Source organism: Pseudophryne corroboree, chromosome 6 (genome assembly GCF_028390025.1).
Source record: "Pseudophryne corroboree isolate aPseCor3 chromosome 6, aPseCor3.hap2, whole genome shotgun sequence".
Lineage (NCBI taxonomy): Eukaryota > Metazoa > Chordata > Amphibia > Anura > Myobatrachidae > Pseudophryne > Pseudophryne corroboree.
The window spans coordinates 507103554-507128188 of NC_086449.1; the positions used below are offsets into that span (position 1 = coordinate 507103554).

The window sequence follows — 24635 nt, forward strand, 5'->3', positions numbered from 1 at the left end:
GGCAGATATGGACATCGCACTTACTCTTGATGCCAGAGTGCAAATATCCCTCTGTGCATCTCGCATATATAGAAATACATCCTTTAAATGCTCTATAGTCAATAAAATACTGTCCCTGTCAAGGGTATCAATATTTTTAGTCAGGGAATCCGACCAAGCCACCCCAGCTCTGCACATCCAGGCTGAGGCGATCGCTGGTCGCAGTATAACACCAGTATGTGTGTATATACTTTTTATGATATTTTTCCAGCCTCCTGTCAGCTGGCTCCTTGAGGACGGCCCTATCTATAGACGGTACCGCCACTTGTTCTGATAAGCGTGTGAGCGCCTTATCCACCCTAAGGGGTGTTTCCCAACGCGCCCTAACTTCTGGCGGGAAAGGGTATACCGCCCATATTTTCTATCGGGGGGAACCCACGCATCATCACACACTTCATTTAATTTATCTGATTCAGGAAAAACTACGGTAGTTTTTTCACATCCCACATAATACCCTCTTTTGTGGTACTTGTAGTATCAGAAATATGTAACACCTCCTTCATTGCCCTTAACGTGTGGCCCTAATAAGGAATACGTTTGTTTATTCACCGTCGACACTGGATTCAGTGTCCGTGTCTGTGTCTGTGTCGACCGACTAAAGTAAACGGGCGTTTTAAAACCCCCGACGGTGTTTCTGAGACGTCTGGACCGGTACTAATTGTTTGTCGGCCGTCTCATGTCGTCAACCGACCTTGCAGCGTGTTGACATTATCACGTAATTCCCTAAATAAGCCATCCATTCCGGTGTCGACTCCCTAGAGAGTGACATCACCATTACAGGCAATTGCTCCGCCTCCTCACCAACATCGTCCTCATACATGTCGACACACACGTACCGACACACAGCACACACACAGGGAATGCTCTGATAGAGGACAGGACCCACTAGCCCTTTGGAGAGACAGAGGGAGAGTTTGCCAGCACACACCAAAAACGCTATAATTATATAGGGACAACCTTATATAAGTGTTTTCCCTTATAGCATCTTTTATATATTTCTAACGCCAAATTAGTGCCCCCCCTCTCTGTTTTAACCCTGTTTCTGTAGTGCAGTGCAGGGGAGAGCCTGGGAGCCTTCCCTCCAGCCTTTCTGTGAGGGAAAATGGCGCTGTGTGCTGAGGAGATAGGCCCCGCCCCTTTTTCGGCGGCCTCGTCTCCCGCTCTTAACGGATTCTGGCAGGGGTTAAATATCTCCATATAGCCCCCGGAGGCTATATGTGAGATATTTTTAGCCAAAAAAGGTTTTCATTTGCCTCCCAGGGCGCCCCCCTCCCAGCGCCCTGCTCCCTCAGTGACTGCCGTGTGAAGTGTGCTGAGAGGAAAATGGCGCACAGCTGCAGTGCTGTGCGCTACCTTAAGAAGACTGAGGAGTCTTCTGCCGCCGATTCTGGACCTCTTCTCGTTTCAGCATCTGCAAGGGGGCCGGCGGCGAGGCTCCGGTGACCATCCAGGCTGTACCTGTGATCGTCCCTCTGGAGCTAATGTCCAGTAGCCAAGAAGCCAATCCATCCTGCACGCAGGTGAGTTCACTTCTTCTCCCCTAAGTCCCTCGTTGCAGTGATCCTGTTGCCAGCAGGACTCACTGTAAAATAAAAAACCTAAGCTAAACTTTTCTAAGCAGCTCTTTAGGAGAGCCACCTAGATTGCACCCTTCTCGGCCGGGCACAAAAATCTAACTGAGGCTTGGAGGAGGGTCATAGGGGGAGGAGCCAGTGCACACCACCTGATCCTAAAGCTTTACTTTTTGTGCCCTGTCTCCTGCGGAGCCGCTATTCCCCATGGTCCTTTCAGGAACCCCAGCATCCACTAGGACGATAGAGAAAACATGTTTATCTATAGTGGAGCTGTCCTTTCGTTTATACTTATACCACCGAAGTAGTTTACCATAATTCACGTCTTCTTTGCACTATGCCTCCTAAAAAAGTGAAAGTCGCTATAACTGCCTCTCAGGTTACCTTCTTTAAACCGTCACCTAAACCTGCTAAACCGCAAGAATCTAGAGCTCCCTCCTCCAGAGGAGAGGACTTTCTCCTGCTTCGGCTTCTGGTAGTAATGTGTCCTCACCGGGTCCAGCGCCTGTCAAGCATACCGCTATGGATGACAGCGATCCGCTTACGGTTGGCTCTATGAAGGCCCTGTTATCGTCCTTCAAAGATGAAGTAGCTGCGGAATTTAGAGCCTCCCTTCATGTGTGCCAGCAGGCTGTTGACGAGTTAGGTGGCCGGACTGATCACCTCGAGACAAAGATGGAGGAGGTAGTTGGTTCACATAACGCTCTTATTTCTTCTCACAATCAATTGGAAATGGAGGTCTCTCTTCTGATGAAAAAGGTGACGGAAATGAAGACAGATCAAGAAGGAATAACCAGAAATTGAGATACACTATTACGCTATTGCGCTGTTCCGGAATTTGGCCCAGACATTTACTTCTAGTGATCTCCTGATAGATCGTATACATCGCTTACCCAAAGCCAGGAATGCACCTGCGGGTGTCCCCAGGGATGTCCTGATGAGGAGCCACTTTTTCCATGTGAAGGAGACATTACTAAAGGCAGCCAGGCCATCCTCGGATACTGCAGAGGCGCTGGGCTCCCTTCAGCTGTTCGGTGACTTTTCTAGTGACACTTTGCTGAAACGACGTTCCTTTCAATCTCAGAAGAGCCAACATTCCCTACCGGTGGGGATTCCCCACTAAATTACTGATATCAAGGGACAGCTCCACGATTGTTCTCACTAATGTGCCAGACGGCATGAAAATGTTGGAGAGATGGAACTTAGTCGATCCTTCAGACCGCGGCTCTCCTGTTCGTGGTCTTCACCAGGACTGGTCCAAGGCTGGATCGGGCTGATCCCTGTGCCGCGGTCTATCCTAGTCTCTCTCAGCTCCTCCACCGTTAACCTGCATTTATTGCTTGCTTAGTTTATTGTTTACATGTGCAGAGAGAGGAATATATTTCCTTTGGAGTGACGTTCCTCCTCCTACTTTGACTTTAAACATTGTTATGACTGTTGTTTGATATGATTGGGCGTTCTAGCTTGGGGACCTTCCGGGCTTCCCTATGCCATTTGTTGGCCTGTTGTTGCTCTTCCGCAGTGGGCGACGGATTTTGTCGCTGCTGCGGATAGCACGGAGAGGCCCCAAGGAATGCCTTCTGTTTTTCATTTTGGGGAGACAGGGGTTCTAGCCGCTAACCCCCATGTTCATTTTCCAGGCGACCATGGTATGGTGCCTGTTTTGGCCCCTGGTAGGGTCAGTTCAGTTGTATTTTTCTCCCCTTTATGTTAGTCTGTATTTTTTTTTTTTTTACTTTTTTGTCTTCCTATTGCCAGTACTCGTATTCTGTTATAGTACCTAGTAGGTTTGTCCTCTATCGCACCTCCACCTTTTTTAACGATGCTCAATATAGTTTCCCTTAACGTTAAGGGCTTGAACTCTCCTCAGAAGAGGAAGTTTGCCCTTAACTACTTCTATAGACTCAAAGCACATGTCGCGGTCCAAGAGACCCACTTCAAAGGGGCAGCGCCTCCTCTGTTTCGGAACTCTAAATTCCCTCATTGCTACACGGCTAATGGCCCAGAGAAAAAATAAGATTTTACACTTACCGGTAAATCTATTTCTCGTAGTCCGTAGAGGATGCTGGGACTCCGTAAGGACCATGGGGAATAGACGGGCTCCGCAGGAGACATGGGCACTTTAAGAAAGACTTTAGACTCTGGGTGTGCACTGGCTCCTCCCTCTATGCCCCTCCTCCAGACCTGTTAGAGAAACTGTGCTTAGAGAAGATGGACAGTACAAGGAACGGATTTTTGTTAATCCAAGGGCAAGATTCATACCAGCCACACCAATCACACCGTATAACTTGTGATAAACTATCCAGTTAACAGTATGAACAAACAACATAGTCTCGGTCCAAACCGATGAACTATAACATAACCCTTATGTAAGCAATAACTATATACAAGTCTTGCAGATGAAGTCCGCACTTGGGACGGGCGCACAGCATCCTCTACGGACTACGATAAATAGATTTACCGGTAAGTGTAAAATCTTATTTTCTCTAACGTCCTAGAGGATGCTGGGACTCCGTAAGGACCATGGGGATTATACCAAAGCTCCCAAACGGGCGGGAGAGTGCGGATGACTCTGCAGCACCGATTGAGCAAACAGGAGGTCCTCCTCAGCTAGGGTATCAAACTTATAGAACCTTGCAAAGGTGTTTGATCCCGACCAAGTAGCTGCTCGGCACAACTGTAATGCCGAGACCCCCTCGGGCAGCCGCCCAAGAAGAGCCCACCTTCCTAGTGGAATGGGCCTTAACCGATTTTGTCAATGGCAATCCTGCCGAAAAATGTGCTTGCTGAATCGTGCTACAGATCTAGCGAGCAATAGTCTGCTTTGAAGCAGGTGCGCCAACCTTATTGGCTGCATACATGATAAACAGCGCCTCTGTCTTCCTGACCCTAGCTGTTCTGGCCACATAAATCTTCAAAGCCCTGACCACATCAAGTTACTTGGAATCCTCCAAGTCTCGCGTAGCCACAGGCACGACAATAGGTTGGTTCATATGAAAATATGAGACCACTTTAGGCAGGAATTGAGGACGAGTTCTCAATTCTGCCCTATCCACGTGAAAAAACAGATAGGGACTTTTATATATGACAAAGCCGCTAATTCCGAAACACGCCTTGCAGAAGCTAAGGCCAACAACATGACCACCTTCCAAGTGAGATATTTCAACTCCACTGTTTTGAGTGGTTCAAACCAAGGTGACTTGAGGAAACTTAATACCACGTTAAGATCCCAAGGCGCCACCGGAGGTATAAAAGGAGGCTGAATATGCAGCACTCCCTTCACAAATGTCTGTACTTCAGGAAGAGAAGCCAATTCTCTTTGAAAGAAAATGGACAAGGCCGAAATTTTAACCTTTATGGATCCTAATTTTAGGCCCAAATTCACTCCTGTTTGAAGGAAGTGAAGCAGACGGCCCAAATGGAATTCCTCCGTAGGAGCAGTCCTGGCCTCACACCAAGAAACATATTTTCGCCATATGCGGTGATAATGTTTCGATGTCACGTCCTTCCTAGCCTTAATCAGGGTAGGAATGACCTCCCTGGAATACCTTTTTCCGCTAGGATCCGGCGTTCAACCGCCATGCCGTCAAACGCAGCCGCGGTAAGTCTGGGAACAGACAGGGCCCCTGTTGCAGCAGGTCCTGCCTTAGAGGAAGAGGCCACGGATCTTCTGTGAGCAACTCTTGCAGATCCGGATACCAAGTCCTTCGTGGCCAATCTGGAACGATGAGGGTTGTTCTCACTCTTCTTTGCCTTATTATTCTCAACACCTTGGGTATGAGAGGCAAAGGAGGGAACACATAGACCGATCTGAAAACCCATGGTGTCACCAGAGCGTCTACAGCTACCGCCTGAGGGTCTCTTGACCTGGCGCAATATCGCTTTAGCTTTTTGTTGAGACGGGACGCCATCATGTCTATCTGAGGCAGTCCCCACCGACCCGCGATCTGTGCGAAGACTTCGTGATGAAGTCCCCACTCTCCCGGATGCAGGTCGTGTCTGCTGAGGAAGTCCGCTTCCCAGTTGTCCACCCCCGGGATGAACACTGCCGACAGTGCGCTTACATGATTCTCCGCCCAGCGAAGAATCCTGGTTGCTTCTGCCATGGCCACTCTGCTCCTTGTGCCGCCTTGGCGGTTTACATGAGCCACTGCTGTGACACTGTCCGACTGAATCAGAACCGGTTTGTCCCGAAGTAATGCCTCCGCTTGACGTAGGCCATTGTATATGGCCCTCAACTCCAGGACGTTGATGTGGAGACAAGTCTCTAGACTTGACCAGAGACCTTGGAAATTTCTTCCCAGTGTGACTGCTCCCCAACCTCGGAGGCTTGCGTCCGTGGCCACCAGGATCCAGTCCTGAATGCCGAACCTGCGGCCTTCCAGGAGGTGAGCACTGTGCACCCACCACAGGAGAGATATCCTGGCTCTGGGAGACAGGGTGATCCTTTGATGCATTTGTAAATGAGACCCGGACCATTTGACCAGTAGGTCCTATTGAAAAGTCCTCGCATGGAACCTGCCGAAGGGGATAGCCTCGTACGATGCCACCATCTTCCCCATGACACGTGTGCAGTGAAGCACTGAAACCTTTTTTGGCTTTAATAGGTTCCTGACCAGAGCTATGAGCTCCCGAGCCTTTTCTATCGGAAGAAAAACCTTTTTCTGTTCTGTGTCCAGAATCAGGCACAAAAAGGTCAGACGCGTTGTAGGAACCAGCTGGGACTTCAGAATATTGAGAATCCAGCCGTGCTGTTGCAACGTCCTCACAGACAGTGACACGCTGTCCAGTAACTTCTCTCGCGATCTCGCCTTTATGAGGAAATCGTCCAAGTATGGGATAATTGTGACACCATGCTTGCGCAGGAGCACCATCATTTCCGCCATTACCTTGGTGAAAATTCTCGGGGCCGTGGAAAGCCCAAACGGCAACGTCTGAAATTGGTAATGACAGTCCTGTACCGCAAATCTCAGGAACGCCTGGTGAGGAAGAAAAATCGGAACATGAAGGTAAGCATCCTTTATGTCCAGGGACTCCATCCAATCCCCCCCTCCAGGCTGGCGATGACCGCTCTGAGCGATTCCATCTTGAACTTGAACTTTTTCAAGTACAGGTTCAGGGATTTCAGATTCAAAATGGGTCTGACCGAACCGTCCGGTTTCGGAACCACAAACAGGGTTGAGTAATACCCCTTTCCTTGCTGGAGAAGAGGAACCTTGACTATCACCTGTTGCAGATACAATTTTTGAATTGCAGTTAACACTAACTCCCTTTCTGACGGAGAAGCTGGCAGAGCCGATTTGAAAAACCGGCGAGGAGGCATCTCTTCGAATTCCAGCCTGTATCCCTGAGAAATAATCTCTATTGCCCAGGGATCCCCACCTGTGAGTGAACCCAGACGTGGCTGAAAAATCGAAGACATGCCCCCACTTGAGCTGACCCCCCCAGGGAAGCCCCAGCGTCATGCGGTGGATCTTGCAGACGTAGGGGAGGACTTCTGCTCCTGGGAACTAGCTGTGTGCAGCTTTTTTCCCTTGCCTTTACCTCTGGCAAGAAAGGACGATCCCCGTACCTTTTTGCTTTTATTTGAACTAAAGTACTGCATTTGGTAATGAGGTGCCTTCTTAGTATGTTGTGGGGGAACATAAGGTAAAAAATTTGATTTACCAGCAGTAGCAGTAGAGACAAGGTCCGAGAGGCCTTCTCCAAACAACTCCTCCCCCTTGTAAGGCAACAACTCCTTATGCCGCTTTGAGTCGGCATCCCCTGTCCACTGTCGGGTCCACAAGAGTCGCCTAGCAGCCCTATCTTGGTGAAAAATCAAATATGGGGACCGCCAGCTCCAAAACACATCCTGAAGGAAAAAAAAAAAAAAAAACTACTAATTGAATAGCCACCTTCCACATGAGAATCAAGAGGCTCAAAAGTAGGTGAACAAGTAACGCCCCTGAAGAAAAGTTTTGACCTTGAGAATAGAGGACAACTTCCTTCCAAACACTATGATAGTATTTGAGAGACCAGTTGTCTTTCCCTGATCATTTGTGACTGAGAGGACTCCATGCAGCCACCAAAGTAGGGACTGATAAGTTGCTGGTGCCTGAAAAGTCCAAGGACACCATCCTCTCTGACAAGCGCATGCTCTGGAGTACGGACGCCTGTCTGCAAGTAAATATTGTCAACACCTGTATCTGCATGGCAAAGACCTGATAGGCCCTGGTGTTGAACAGAATACCCAGAAACACCAGACGAGTTCTGAGATAATTGATTATTCATTGAACCTTCAACTGGCAATATCTGAAGTTGCCTTTTTATGAGCCCTACACACTAGTCGATACCAGTGAAAGATATGAACGATCTCGTTCATTAATAAACAAGATGTCGTTCATATCTTTCAGTGTGGAGGCACCAGCGATGAACGATGCGTGGCCCCGCACTCGTTCATCGCTGGTGCCGGCTCGTTTAAACATGCAGGCCAATATGGACAATCGCGTCCATATTGGCATGCACTGCTATGGAGCCGGGTGACGGGCTATAAGCCAGAACATCCATAAGATGATTTACTCGTGGCTTGAGATTGTGTTGTACAGCTTTTTCCTTCAATCTGTTGACAAGCAGTGATGTTCATTTTTACGCTGCTTTACTGGCCCAAGCAGAAGCTAGCCCCGGCTGTAAAGAAGTCCCAGCAGTCAAGAAAACAGACTGTCCCATCACACTTGTGATCTGAAGCATAATTCAGGATTGAAGAATCTTGACTGGGATAGCTGCATCTTTTCCAAACCTAGCAATTAAAGTATCTAACCTGGGAGTAGTACCCTGTAAACCCAAGTCCTCCTGCGCAAATGATTATGTGGAAACAAATTTCTGTGGCACCTGATTCCTCTAATCAGGGATCTGCAATGTCTCTCCTAGGAAATCCTTTAATAGGGGAATGGAAGGTGAAACAACAGTCTGATTCTTTGAGTTTTCAGTAAAGAGACAGTTGGAACCACAGGTTCTTAATAACAAAGGTCTGCTGGATTAAAATAACTAAATCTTACACATCCGGTCCACTGCGAGATGCTTCTTCCCACTATTCAACATCCTCCAGATAAGACATTCTTTGAACTTCACTTTTCTCTATTGACAAGTCTAAATTAGACTCCACCTGAAAGGACATCTGCAGAGCCACCTAACATTTGCAGGGGCCGCTAGCTATTGTAGCTTTGCAAAGTCTTTCCACAGAAGTGCCCCACCCCCACCCCACAGAGAATTCACACTTGCCAATGCTGGAAGCTACAGCATGGCCCTTGCTAGCGATGTCTTCTGTTGCGCTGCATGCAGGGCCAATGGAGGATGTTGCAGACGATGTGAGGGAGCGAGCAAATGTTCAGCTTAAGCTTTTCCGCCTTCACTTGCTAGGTGGATACTGCAGAGCTCCATAAAAATAAAATAAAAAAAATAAAAAAAATGTCCTGCCTTTTACTCTCTCTACCTAATGTTTAATGTAGTTATAAATAAACAGACTTAAAATTAAACATTTGATAAAAGTATATAACTAAAAAGTATAAAAATATATTTAAAGATTAAGGCGGACATGCACTGGTCAATTAACAATAGCCATTGGAATGCACAACTAAATATTTCTATGCAGGCACTGGTGTACCATAAACATTATAATAATTCTATAATAACCATACCTTGTTGCCCAGTGAAGAGGAGTGGAGTTTAGGTCCCCTCCAAGTTGGTCCACAATAGCACCCTTAGATATGTAGAATCTAAAATGAATAAATAAATAAGGAAAAAAACAAACATGTTTAACAGATAACTATATACCCAAAATAAAAAATCAAGTTTTAAAATTCTGTTAAGATTTTATTTTAGATGGTTATTGTTTTGGAGCTTATCCTGCACATCATCTCTTAACCCTTGATATGGTAGCCGACAATCAGAGGCTGTCTGTCCTGATAGGTCTTATCAAGTACAGGTTGAGTCTCCTATATCCAAAATGCTTCGTATTTTGGATATTGGATGGTTCCATATTTTGAAATATTTGCATACCATAATGAGATATCTCGGGGATGGGACCCAAATCTAAATATGAAATTAAATATATGTTTTATATACACACTAGCCGAATACCCGTACTTCGCTACGGAATTTAAAGAATAATGGCAATCTTTGTCAGGCCGCACCTCTGGGCTTCCCTGGATTGATGCTGGTGCTGAGGAGAATAATCTGCCTCCTTCTCTGCACAGACCCGCCTCTGATGCTGCCCTGCTCAGTGATGTAAATGCTGGGACTTCAGGCCAAGCTCTGGCCACTATATGTTAAATATGTTAGGTATGCAGGCTGACTATTTCAAAGTACCTTAGGTCTCCTTGCTTAGCTTCGACACTAAAGTATGCCCCTCTGCCCCCACCCGTGGGTGCCTCTGCGTAAATTGCTCCAGGTATTCCAGAGTTATGCCGAAAACTATGGATTTTTACATATCACCCCCTTCCCACCCACACCTCTAGGGGTGCTAAGGGTGTCTTACCCCCACAGTATTTTTTTCCAGATTGTAAGTCATATGTGTACCAAGTTTGGTGTAAATTGCTCAAGGCATTCCAGAGTTATGCCAAAAAACTATGGATTTTTATATGTCGCCCAACAGCATTTTTTTCCAGATTGTGTACCAAGTTTGGTGTAAATTGCTCCAGCCATTCCAGAGTTATGATGGTGTATATATTATAATATATATATTATATACACACACACATATCTGTGACTGTATGTATATAAACCAAGGTATATGCGAGGGCATCAGCTGATTTCTCCATTCATCGTAGTGCCGGTCCAAGTGTACTACTACTATATATCTATATATATATCTATATATATATATATATATATATATATATATATATATATATATCTATATATATATATATATATATATATATATATATATATTATATATCTATATCTATATTAAACTGTATATCAACAGATATCACATCAAAGTGTTTCAGCATGGTGTTGAAACGTCGGTGAACTGCATTATTCTTCCACTTTGTTGATGTGATATCTGTTGAAATACAGTATAAGTCATCCTTTTGAAAAAGCCAAAAGGTGTGCCACCTGGCTCTTTACTACAAGGATGGTATATGCTATCCCAGTAAAGGAACCCATCTATGTGTATACATGCAGAGGAAGGCACAGGAAGGCACCCTGGCAGATACTATAAGGAAACAGTGCCATAAGAATATATTGGTGTGTGTGATATAGATAGATAGATAGATAGATAGATAGATAGATAGATAGATAGATAGATAGATAGATAGATAGATAGATAGGTAGTTTCTGTTGTCATTATGATTTAAAAAGAGTAAACACAGTTGTTTGACAATAAATGGCTTCACCCAACCACTAACCATGAGTGAAAGAAAAGTTTGTGAGTTATCATTCATATTCTCTGACAAATGGCCAGAAAATCACAAGTTCTGCTAGGATATGTAAAACTTATGAGCACAACTGTATATTTATATTTTAGGATTTTGGTTACCTACCGGTAAATCCTTTTCTCGTAGTCCGTAGAGGATGCTGGGGTCCATATTAGTACCATGGGGTATAGACGGGTCCACCAGGAGCCATTGGCACTTTAAGAGTTTAATAGTGTGGGCTGGCTCCTCCCTCTATGCCCCTCCTACCAGACTCAGTCTAGAAGCTATGCCCGAGGAGACTACATACTTCGAGAGAAGAAATTACACAGATAGTGGCGAGATTCATACCAGCTCACACAACCATGAGAATCCAGCCAACATGCCAAACAACTCAGCAACAGCAAATAACGCAGAACTTACCTAGGAACCAGGTAACACTGAACCATAAAACCAATGCAGGAAAACAAAGTGCTGGGCGGGCACCTAGCATACTCTACGTCCTAGAGGATGCTGGGGTCCACATTAGTATCATGGGGATGTAACAAAGCTCCCAGAACGGGAGGGAGAGCCCGGAGGCTCCTGCAACACTGCTTGACCAAACTTGAGGTCATCAGAGGCCAGAGTATCGAACTTGTAAAACATGGCAAACGTGTTCGACCCAAAACAAGTAGCTGCTCGACAGAGTTGTACTGCCGAGACACCTTGGGCAGCCGCCCAGGAAGAGCCCACTTTACGAGTTGAGTGGGCCTTCACGGATTTTGGACACTGCAATCCTGCCGTGGAATAAGCATGCTGGATAGTGAACCTGATCCAGCGTGAAATCTACTGCTTAGAAGCAGGACATCCAATTTTCTCTGGATCATAGAGGACAAACAGGGAGTCACTTTTCCTGTGACGAGCCGTCCTCTTCACGTAAATCTTCAAAGTCCTCACTACATCCAAGGCCTTTGAAGTAATTGAGGAGTCAGTAGCCACTGCCACCACAATAGGTTGGTTGATGTGGAAAGCAGACACAACCTTAGGCAGAAACTGTGGGCGAGTCCTAAGTTCCACCCTATCTTCATGGAAGATCAGATAGGGACTTTTACAAGATAAAGCCCCCAATTCTGAGACGCACTGTGCAGAAGCCAAGGCCAACAAGGTGACCGCCTTCCACATGAGAAACTTGAGATCAGCCTCCAGTAGAGGCTCAAACCAAGCAGATTGCAGGAACTGCAACACCACATCCAGAACCCATGGAGCCGTAGGCGCCACAAAGGGAGGCTGGATGTGTAGAACCCCTTTCAAAAAGGTCTGAACTTCAGGAAGAGCAGCCAATTGTTTTTGGAAGAAGATGGACAAAGCCTAGATCTGGACCTTGATGGAACCCAGTCTCAGTCCCATATCCACCCCTGCTTGCAGGAAAAGGAGAAAACGTCCAAGTTGAAACTCCACCGTCGGAAACTTCTTGGCCTCACACCAAGAAACATATTTCTTCCAAATGCGATGGTAATGCTTAGACGTTATCCCCTTCCTGGTCTGTATCAGGTTAGGAATAACCTTACTTGGGATACCTCTCCAAGCTAAGATCTGGCGTTTAACCACCATGCCGTCAAACGTAGCCGCGGTAAGTCTTGATAAGCGAACGGCCCCTGCAGAAGCAGATCCTCCCGAAGAGCTAAAGGCCGTGGATCTTCCAGCATATCCGCGTACCAAGGCCTCCTTGGCCAGTCCGGAGCAATGAGGATTGCCAGGACCTTTGTTCTTCTCACGAGCTGAAGAACCTTTGGAATCAGAGGAAGTGGAGGGAACACATACACCGACTTGAACACCCACGCTGTTACCACTGCGTCCACCGCCACTGCCTGTGGGTCTCTTGACCTGGAACAGTACCTCCGTAGTTTCTTATTGAGGCGTGAGGCCATCATGTCTATGTGGGGAACCCCCCACCAACCGGTTACCTCCTCGAACACCTCCGGATGGAGGCCCCACTCCCCTGGATGGAGATCGTGTCTGCTGAGGAAGTCTGCTTCCCAGATGTCTACGCCCGGAATGAAGATTGCCGACATCGCCAAAGCGTGCCTTTCTGCCGATCTGAGGATTTTTGACACCTCTGCCATGGCAGCCCTGCTCTTCGTTCCGCCTTGTCTGTTTATGTAGGCCACTGTGGTCACATTGTCCGACTGCACCTGAACAGCCCGATGCTGTAGAAGGTGTGCTGCTTGTAGAAGGGCGTTGTACACGGCCCTGAGTTCCAAGTTGTTTATTGGGATAAGTGACTCTTGATTCGACCATCGTCCCTGAAAGTTTTCCCCCAGAGCGACTGCTCCCCAACCTCTTAGACTTGCATCTGTGGTTAAAAGGATCCAGTCTTGAATTCCAAACCTTCGCCCTTCCAGAAAGTGTGAAAGTTGCAGCCACCAGAGGAGTGAAATCCTGGCTTACGGAGACAGGCGTATCCTCTTGTGCATGTGTAGGTGAGAGCCCGACCACTGGTCCAAGAGGTCTAGTTAAAAAGGTCGAGCATGAAACCTGCCGTACTGCAGAGCCTCGTAGGCGGCAACCATCTTTGCCAGAAGGCGTATGCATTGATGACCTGGGTAGGCCTTAGTACATCCCGGACCATCCAACCGTGCTTCCTGAGCAGCTGTGTCATAAGCGCGATGGACCGCAACAAACTCTCTCTGGATGACGCCTTGATCAGGAGATCATCCAGATATGGAATTATGTTCACCCCCTGTTTGCAGAGGAGAACCATCATCTCCGCCATATCCTTGGTGCTGTTGAGAAGCCAAACGGCAGCGCCTGGAACTGATAGTGATCGTCCATCAGCGCAAACCTGAGATAAGCCTGATGCAGCGCCCAAATGGGAATGTGGAGGTAAGCATCCTTGAAGTTCAGGGACTCCCCCTCCAACAGCCCTGAAATGACAGTTCTCAGAGATTCCATCTTGAATTTGAACTCCTTGCGATAAGGGTTCAAAGATTTCAAATTTCGAATAGGCCGTACCGAACCATCCGGTTTCGGTACCACAAAAAGGTTTGAATAATAACCCTTGTTCCGCTGCTGAAGAGGGACCTGAACAATGACCTCTGACACCACCAAATTTCTGATGGCCTCCAGAATTGTCTTGTCCGCCAGCAGCGCTGGCAAGCCTGACTTAAAGAAACGGTGAGGTGAGGGATCTTGGAACTCCAGTCTGTACCCTCTGGACACTATATCCAGAACCCAGGGGTCCAGACCCGACGACACCCAGACGTGGCTGAACTGCCGGAGTCTCGCCCCCACCTGACCTTCCTCCAGGTCTAGCTGTCCACGGTCATTCGGAGGACTTAGGAGTATCAGAAGCGGGCTTCTGGGTCTGGGAACCTGCGGGAGCGGGTTTCTTTCCTTTGGCACGACCACCTCTGAAGAAGGTGTAAGAAGGTGTTCGAAGACTTTCTTTCTAGGCCTCGCGGCCCGAAAGGACTGTGACGTGTTAGATGAAAAGGGCTTCTTCGTAGCCGGTGCAGCTGAGGGGAGAAAAGGAGACTTACCCGAGGTAGCCGCGGCAATCCAAGCATCCAGCGCCTCCCCAAAGAGAGCCTGACCTTTGTACGGAAGGCCTTCCACACACTTCCTGGATTCCGCATCCGCAGACCAGTTGCGCAGCCAGAGACCTCTGCGAGCCGAGACTGACATGGAGGAGATTCCCGCAGCCATGAAACCCAGGTCCTTCGTGGAATCCACCAGGAACCCTGCAGAATCCTGAATATTACGTTAAAAAAAATCAACATCACCTTTGTCCAACATAGACTATTCCTCCTGCAGAGTGATTTACCACCTGGCAATAGCTTTAGCAATCCAAGCACAGGCTATAGTAGGCCACAATATAGCCCCCGAAGCCGTGTAAATGGATTTCAGCGTAGCATCCACCTTGCGATCTGCCGTGTCCTTTAATGCAGTAGAACCCGGGACCGGTAATACCACCTGCTTGGACAGCCTGGATACAGAGGCGTCGACTATCGGCGGGGACTTCCATCTCTTCCTATTCTTTTCCGGAGTTTCCCATGCCTTTTCAAAGATAGCATTCAATTCCTTGGATGCCGGGAAAGTGAGGGGGGCTTCTTAGTATCCGTAAAGAAGGCCGCCTCCACCTGTTCCGGAGCGGTGTCCGAAATGTGTAAAACATCCCTAACAGCCTCAATCATCAACTGCACCCCCCTAGCAAGTGATGCCGTTCCCCTCAACACATCCCCATCACCGTCTGCAGCGTCAGAGTCAGTGTCCGTGTCATCCTGCATAATTGCAAACGCACGTTTATGAGAATGTACCGCAGGGGACCCCGAGGAGGCAGAATCAGACCATACAACCATCGAGGACTGGAGGACCTGAGTGGCATGCTCAGTCCTAGCAACCCTATCAGAAATCTGAGAAATAGTCCCCCTCAGAGAGACTAACCACTCTAGCTGGGATCTGCGCTAAAACAGTGCAATCCTGATTACATGGAATGGAGTCTTTCTGGGAAGACAAATCCTCTGCAGCATATGAAACAGTGTCCCTAGACATGTTGATATACACACTGAAACACCCCACAAACACACAGGGTATTATGCAGACAGTCGCCAACAGCCTCCCTGTAAAATAAAAAATAAAATAAAAAAAACCTGAAAGGAAAGAAAATTACTTTTTACCAAGAGAACTCTGTAGAGCTCCCCTAGCTGTGACCGGATCCTCCGAGCACATTTTCTAAACTGAGTCTGGTAGGAGGGGCATAGAGGGAGGAGCAGCCCACACTATTAAACTCTTAAAGTGCCAATGGCTCCTGGTGGACCCGTCTATACCACATGGTACTTATATGGACCCCAGCATCCTCTAGGACGCTAGAGATGGAAAATAAATAAATAAATATATATATATATATATATATATATATATATATATAGATATATATAGATATATATAGATATATATAGATATATATAGATATATATAGATATATATAGATATATAAATAAAAGTAGTGGAGAAAATAAGCGCTTGGGAGTGCAATAACGAGTTTTAAAAGGGAAAACAAAATCAGGTGGGTATAATTAAAACCAAGAGCACTTATCTGGTTTTATAAGAATTTCCAACGATTGTTGATCATTTGAGATTCACATGTAAAGAAAAAACATAGCAAAGCAGTGTGTACTGTTTTCACAAATAAATGTCATTTAGCAGTAAAGGGCAATGAATTAGGGAACGTGCTTATTCCCAATTATATCAATTTGATAGCCCAGACATTTTTAAAGGTAAACAAAATAACAATTTAATATAAAAGACATACAAATGGCTACACTAAAAACGTACAAGATAAAAAGGTATATTGAGGCTTATCTGTCCATCTAAAAAGGACTCAGCAGCAGACTGTCCCGATACATATAAAATAGCCAGAATACATGCGTACATGAGTTTAAAAGTTCAATCGCTTATCTGTCCATTAGAGGAGTTACAGCAGCAGAGGAGTTACAGCAGCAGAGTAGTTCCAACGCGTTTCGTCCGTTCAAAAGCCTGGACTTCAAGGGGATATCAATCATATCCCCTTGAAGAAGTCCAGGCTTTTGAACGGACGAAACGCGTTGGGATACTCTGCTGCTGTAACTCCTCTAATGGACAGATAAGCGATTGAACTTTTAAACTCCTGTACGCATGTATTCTGGCTATTTTATATGTATCGGGACAGTCTGCTGCTGAGTCCTTTTTAGATGGACAGATAAGCCTCAATATACCTTTTTATCTTGTACGTTTTTAGTGTAGCCATTTGTATGTCTTTTATATTAAATTGTTATTTTGTTTACCTTTAAAAATGTCTGGGCTATCAAATTGATATAATTGGGAATAAGCACGTTCCCTAATTCATTGCCCTTTACTGCTAAATGACATTTATTTGTGAAAACAGTACACACTATGCTTTGCTATGTTTTTTCTTTACATGTGAATCTCAAATGATCAACAATCGTTGGAAATTCTTATAAAACCAGATAAGTGCTCTTGGTTTGAATTATACCCACCTGATTTTGTTTTCCCTTTTAAAACTCGTTATTGCACTCCCAAGCGCTTATTTTCTCCACTACTTATCTTTGTTTTTAAGTGTACACCTTACATTTATTCTGTATTATGAGCAGCTACTCTTAAAAGAGCTAAGGAGTGTTACTCACAACAATTTAACACTGCACATCTGTACTGAAGCGCCTAGGTTTCTGCTATTTTATATATATATATATATCAAACCAACAAACTAGAGTCTAAGTGCGCTAATGGATAGTACTGTATATCATAAATAAACAGATTTTCACTTTGGACTTTGAGATGACCACTACACTATTTGGCTGTTGACCCACTACTGAGCGGTCTCACCCTCATCAGGGACTGGTTTATAGAGTCAGTGATAGACTTTAAACCACATTGTTTTCGGGTCACCTATTTGTCCATTTGTTATCTGGACTCTGTGTGACTGGGGGCTTCATTATATTGAACTGCTTTCCCAGTCATTTTGGTCCTTTGCCTGCTTTTATATTCAGTGAGCTTTTTACACAATTTTGGGATTATCTGTAAAAAACATCTGGCACTCGATATTACCCCTGAGGAAGTCCCAGTTAGGGACGAAACGCGTTGGATTGTGTTCGAGTACTGTATTCCATCGGTATTCTATACTACTAAGGAAGATTTACCACCAATCTCAAGTTTCACTTGAATTTTCCATCTGACAGAAAATGTTTGTATACATTGTCTATACATTCTGTAAAGAGATGTTTATATGCTCACAGATGTTTTATGCTATTGTGGCTTTTATGTATTAAAAACTGAAAGTTGAATCTTTTAAATCTGTTTATTTATGATATACAGTACTATCCATTAGCACACTTAGACTCTAGTTTGTTGGTTTGATATCTTAGGGCCCCACCTAACAGGGGGTTCGTCTAAGCTGCAGCTCAGTTCCGCTCCACGTAGTGCCTAAGGGTACCCCTTGTTATTTATTTATTTATATATATATATATATATCTATATCTAGAGAGAGATCTATATATATATATATATATATATATATATATATATATATATGTGTGTGGATAGATATATTTACACACACATGCATATATTTGTGTGTGTGTGTATATATATATATATATATATAGATAAAGATATGGAGAGATATAGATATATATTATATAATAAGAATTTACTTACCGATCATTCTATTTCTCGGAGTCCGTAGTGGATGCTGGGGTTCCTGAAAGGACCATGGGGAAATAGCGGCTCCGCAGGAGACAGGGCACAAAAAGTAAAGCTTTTCCAGATCAGGTGGTGTGCACTGGCTCCTCCCCCTATGACCCTCCTCCAGACTCCAGTTAGATACTGTGCCCGGACGAGCGTACACAATAAGGGAGGATTTTGAATCCCGGGTAAGACTCATACCAGCCACACCAATCACACCGTACAACTTGTGATCTAAACCCAGTTAACAGTATGATAACAGAGGAGCCTCTGAAAGATGGCTCCCTAAACAATAACCCGAATTAGTTAACAATAACTATGTACAAGTATTGCAGATAATCCGCACTTGGGATGGGCGCCCAGCATCCACTACGGACTCCGAGAAATAGAATTATCGGTAAGTAAATTCTTATTTTCTCTATCGTCCTAGTGGATGCTGGGGTTCCTGAAAGGACCATGGGGATTATACCAAAGCTCCCAAACGGGCGGGAGAGTGCGGATGACTCTGCAGCACCGAATGAGAGAACTCCAGGTCCTCCTTTGCCAGGGTATCAAATTTGTAGAATTTTACAAACGTGTTCTCCCCTGACCACGTAGCTGCTCGGCAGAGTTGTAATGCCGAGACCCCTCGGGCAGCCGCCCAAGATGAGCCCACCTTCCTTGTGGAATGGGCCTTAACAGATTTAGGCTGTGGCAGGCCTGCCACAGAATGTGCAAGTTGAATTGTGTTACAAATCCAACGAGCAATCGACTGCTTAGAAGCAGGCGCACCCAACTTGTTGGGTGCATACAGTATAAACAGCGAGTCAGATTTTCTGACTCCAGCCGTCCTTGAAATGTATATTTTTAAAGCTCTGACAACGTCCAACAACTTGGAGTCCTCCAAGTCGCTTGTAGCCGCAGGCACTACAATAGGCTGGTTCAGGTGAAACGCTGATACCACCTTAGGGAGAAAATGCGGACGCGTCCGCAGCTCTGCCCTATCCGAATGGAAAATTAAATAAGGGCTTTTATAAGATAAAGCCGCCAGTTCAGATACTCTCCTGGCGGACGCCAGGGCCAGTAACATAGTCACTTTCCATGTGAGATATTTCAAATCCACATTTCTTAGTGGCTCAAACCAATGGGATTTGAGGAAATCTAAAACTACATTTAGATCCCACGGTGCCACCGGAGGCACCACAGGAGGCTGTATATGCAGTACTCCTTTGACAAAAGTCTGGACCTCAGGAACTGAGGCCAATTCTTTTTGGAAGAATATTGACAGGGCCGAAATTTGAACCTTAATAGATCCCAATTTGAGACCCATAGACAATCCTGATTGCAGGAAATGTAGGAAACGACCCAGTTGAAATTCCTCCGTCGGAGCACTCCGATCCTCGCACCACGCAACATATTTCCGCCAAATGCGGTGATAATGCTTCGCGGTGACTTCCTTTCTTGCCTTAATCAAGGTAGGAATGACTTCTTCTGGAATGCCTTTTCCTTTTAGGATCTGGCGTTCAACCGCCATGCCGTCAAACGCAGCCGCGGTAAGTCTTGGAATAGACACGGTCCCTGCTGAAGCAGGTCCTGTCTTAGAGGTAGAGGCCACGGATCGTCCGTGACCATCTCTTGAAGTTCCGGGTACCAAGACCTTCTTGGCCAATCCGGAGCCACTAGTATCGTTCTTACTCCGCTTTGCCGTATGATTCTCAATACCTTTGGTATGAGAGGCAGAGGAGGAAACACATACACCGACTGGTACACCCAAGGTGTTACCAGCGCGTCCACAGCTATTGCCTGCGGATCTCTTAACCTGGCGCAATACCTGTCCAGTTTTTTGTTGAGGCGAGACGCCATCATGTCCACCATTGGTCTTTCCCAACGGTTTATTAGCATGTGGAAAACTTCTGGATGAAGTCCCCACTCTCCCGGGTGAAGATCGTGTCTGCTGAGGAAGTCTGCTTCCCAGTTGTCCACTCCCGGGATGAACACTGCTGACAGTGCTATCACGTGATTCTCCGCCCAGCGAAGGATCCTGGCAGCTTCTGCCATTGCACTCCTGCTTCTTGTGCCGCCCTGTCTGTTTACATGGGCGACTGCCGTGATGTTGTCCGACTGGATCAACACCGGTCTTCCTTGAAGCAGAGGTTCCGCCTGGCTTAGAGCATTGTAGATTGCTCTTAGTTCCAGAATGTTTATGTGAAGAGACTTTTCCAGGCTCGACCACACTCCCTGGAAGTTTCTTCCTTGTGTGACTGCTCCCCAGCCTCTCAGGCTGGCGTCCGTGGTCACCAGGATCCAATCCTGTATGCCGAATCTGCGGCCCTCCAATAGATGAGCCCTCTGCAACCACCACAGAAGAGATACCCTTGTCCTTGGAGACAGGGTTATCCGCAGGTGCATCTGAAGATGCGTGCATTGATGTACAGACACCTTTCCTGGTTTTAGGAGATTCCTGACCAGGTCGGATAACTCCTTGGCTTTTTCCTCGGGAAGAAAAACCTTTTTCTGAACCGTGTCCAGAATCATCCCTAGGAACAGCAGACGAGTTGTCGGCATTAACTGGGATTTTGGAATATTCAGAATCCACCCGTGCTGTTTTAGCACTTCTTGAGACAGTGCTAATCCCATCTCTAGCTGTTCTCTGGACCTTGCCCTTATTAGGAGATCGTCCAAGTATGGGATAATTAATATGCCTTTTCTTCGAAGAAGAATCATCATCTCGGCCATTACCTTTGTAAAGACCCGAGGTGCCGTGGACAATCCGAACGGCAGCGTCTGAAACTGATAGTGACAGTTTTGTACAACGAACCTGAGGTACCCCTGGTGTGAGGGGTAAATTGGAACGTGGAGATACGCATCCTTGATGTCCAAGGATACCATAAAGTCCCCCTCTTCCAGGTTCGCTATCACTGCTCTGAGTGACTCCATCTTGAACTTGAACTTCTTTATGTACAGGTTCAAGGACTTCAGATTTAGAATAGGCCTTACCGAGCCATCCGGCTTCGGTACCACAAAAAGAGTGGAATAATACCCCTTCCCTTGTTGTAGAAGAGGTACCTTGACTATCACCTGCTGAGAGTACAGCTTGTGAATGGCTTCCAAAACCGTCTCCCTTTCGGAGGGGGACGTTGGTAAAGCAGACTTCAGGAAACGGCGAGGTGGATCTGTCTCTAATTCCAACCTGTACCCCTGAGATATTATCTGCAGGATCCAGGGATCTACCTGCGAGTGAGCCCACTGCGCGCTGTAATTTTTGAGACGACCACCCACCGTCCCCGAGTCCGCTTGAGAAGCCCCAGCGTCATGCTGAGGCTTTTGTAGAAGCCGGGGAAGGCTTCTGTTCCTGGGAAGGAGCTGCCTGTTGCTGTCTCTTCCCTCGACCTCTGCGTCGTGGCAGATATGAATAGCCCTTTGCTCTCTTATTTTTAAAGGAACGAAAGGGCTGCGGTTGAAAAGTCGGTGCCTTTTTCTGTTGGGGAGTGACTTGAGGTAGAAAGGTGGATTTCCCGGCTGTAGCCGTGGCCACCAAATCTGATAGACCGACTCCAAATAACTCCTCCCCTTTATACGGCAAAACTTCCATATGCCGTTTTGAATCCGCATCGCCTGTCCACTGTCGCGTCCATAAAGCTCTTCTGGCCGAAATGGACATAGCACTTACCCGTGATGCCAGTGTGCAGATATCCCTCTGTGCATCACGCATATAAAGAAATGCATCCTTTATTTGTTCTAACGACAGTAAAATATTGTCCCTGTCCAGGGTATCAATATTTTCAATCAGGGACTCTGACCAAACTACCCCAGCACTGCACATCCAGGCAGTCGCTATAGCTGGTCGTAGTATAACACCTGCATGTGTGTATATACTTTTTTGGATATTTTCCATCCTCCTATCTGATGGATCTTTAAGTGCGGCCGTCTCAGGAGAGGGTAACGCCACTTGTTTAGATAAGCGTGTTAGCGCCTTGTCCACCCTAGGAGGCGTTTCCCAGCGCTCCCTAACCTCTGGCGGGAAAGGGTATAATGCCAATAATTTCTTTGAAATTATCAGCTTTTTATCAGGGGCAACCCACGCTTCATTACACACGTCATTTAATTCTTCTGATTCAGGAAAAACTATAGGTAGTTTTTTCACACCCCACATAATACCCTGTTTAGTGGTACCTGTAGTATCAGCTAAATGTAACGCCTCCTTCATTGCCAAAATCATATAACGTGTGGCCCTACTGGAAAATACGGTTGATTCGTCACCGTCACCACTGGAGTCAGTGCCTGTGTCTGGGTCTGTGTCGACCGACTGAGGCAAAGGGCGTTTCACAGCCCCTGACGGTGTTTGAGTCGCCTGGACAGGCACTAATTGATTGTCCGGCCGTCTCATGTCGTCAAACGACTGCTTTAGCGTGTTGACACTATCCCGTAGTTCCATAAATAAAGGCATCCATTCTGGTGTCGACTCCCTAGGGGGTGACATCCTCATATTTGGCAATTTGCTCCGCCTCCACACCAATATCGTCCTCATACATGTCGACACACACGTACCGACACACAGCAGACACACAGGGAATGCTCCTAACGAAGACAGGACCCACTAGCCCTTTGGGGAGACAGAGGGAGAGTTTGCCAGCACACACCAAAAGCGCTATATATAACAGGGATAGCCTTATAATAAGTGCTCCCTTATAGCTGCTTTATATATATCAAAATATCGCCATAAATTTGCCCCCCCTCTCTGTTTTACCCTGTTTCTGTAGTGCAGTGCAGGGGAGAGACCTGGGAGCCGTCCTGACCAGCGGAGCTGTGAGAGGAAATGGCGCCGTGTGCTGAGGAGATAGGCCCCGCCCCTTTTCCGGCGGGCTCGTCTCCCGCTATTTAGTGAATCCAGGCAGGGGTTAAATATCTCCATATAGCCTCTGGGGGCTATATGTGAGGTATTTTTAGCCTTTATATAGGTTACATTTGCCTCCCAGGGCGCCCCCCCCCCCAGCGCCCTGCACCCTCAGTGACTGCGTGTGAAGTGTGCTGAGAGGAAAATGGCGCACAGCTGCAGTGCTGTGCGCTACCTTTAGAAGACTGCAGGAGTCTTCAGCCGCCGATTCTGGACCTCTTCTGACTTCAGCATCTGCAAGGGGGCCGGCGGCGCGGCTCCGGTGACCATCCAGGCTGTACCTGTGATCGTCCCTCTGGAGCTGATGTCCAGTAGCCAAGAAGCCAATCCATCCTGCACGCAGGTGAGTTCACTTCTTCTCCCCTCAGTCCCTCGTTGCAGTGATCCTGGTGCCAGCAGGACTCACTGTAAAATAAAAAACCTAAGCTAAACTTTTTCTAAGCAGCTCTTTAGGAGAGCCACCTAGATTGCACCCTTCTCGGCCGGGCACAAAAATCTAACTGGAGTCTGGAGGAGGGTCATAGGGGGAGGAGCCAGTGCACACCACCTGATCTGGAAAAGCTTTACTTTTTGTGCCCTGTCTCCTGCGGAGCCGCTATTTCCCCATGGTCCTTTCAGGAACCCCAGCATCCACTAGGACGATAGAGAAATATATATATATATATATATATATATATACATATACATATATATACACATACATACATACACACACACACACACACACACACACACACACCCCTGCACTCACCTAATTACTCCCCAAACTGTAATCTTAAAAATTCAGGCAATGCTGGTTCCATAATACAGCAATAAATTGTAAAGCTGGCCAACTGTGTCGAACTCTTCCCTTCTGGCCAATCCTTACACTGACTCACAAAAATATGAGAACTCCTTTGCCGCCAGTTAGAGACAGAACCTGCCCTAAGCATATCAATAAATGAGCACTAGAGGAATTAGCGGACAAGAATTGTCTTACATTTGGGAAAATGGGGACAAGAATAAAAAAAAGGGATCATAGAATGTTATTATAAACTTCAATCCACACCCTTCAGCTATCACACCATTTAAAGAAAGAAAGTCATACACCTAGTTATACTCCAAATTCTATTTTATTCAAATTCAATAATGCAATCATTTTTGTAAACTAGCTAACTCAGTGAAAGTCTCCCCTTCTGGACAGTCCCTACACTGACTCACAAAAACAGGAAAGCCCCTCTGCTAATAACATACACACATTAATTAATTATTATACATATATATATATATATATATATATATATATATATATATATATATATATATATATATATATATATATATATACACACATACATACATACACACACACATATACACATATATATATATATATATACACACACACACACACACACACATACACACACACTATTCATCATGCTGTAGTTTTCAGTAATTCTTGGCTATTTAATAGCTCACATTAAGGATATTCTATATTTGGATTCTAACATTCCAGAAACATTAAAATATGTGACATTTTTCGCACACAGGCTT

General features: G+C 46.0%; 1 protein-coding gene across 2 annotated transcripts in view; it reads right to left on the reverse strand.

The window, feature by feature from the left end:
• Positions 1 to 24635, reverse strand: part of ZDHHC17 (zinc finger DHHC-type palmitoyltransferase 17) — a 186704-nt gene that overhangs the window by 104076 nt on the left and 57993 nt on the right. For both annotated transcript variants that reach the window (XM_063927414.1, XM_063927413.1), the window contains exon 4: positions 9287 to 9364. In XM_063927414.1, the coding sequence (XP_063783484.1) occupies positions 9287 to 9364 (78 nt within the window). The remainder of the gene's footprint in view (positions 1 to 9286; positions 9365 to 24635) is intronic.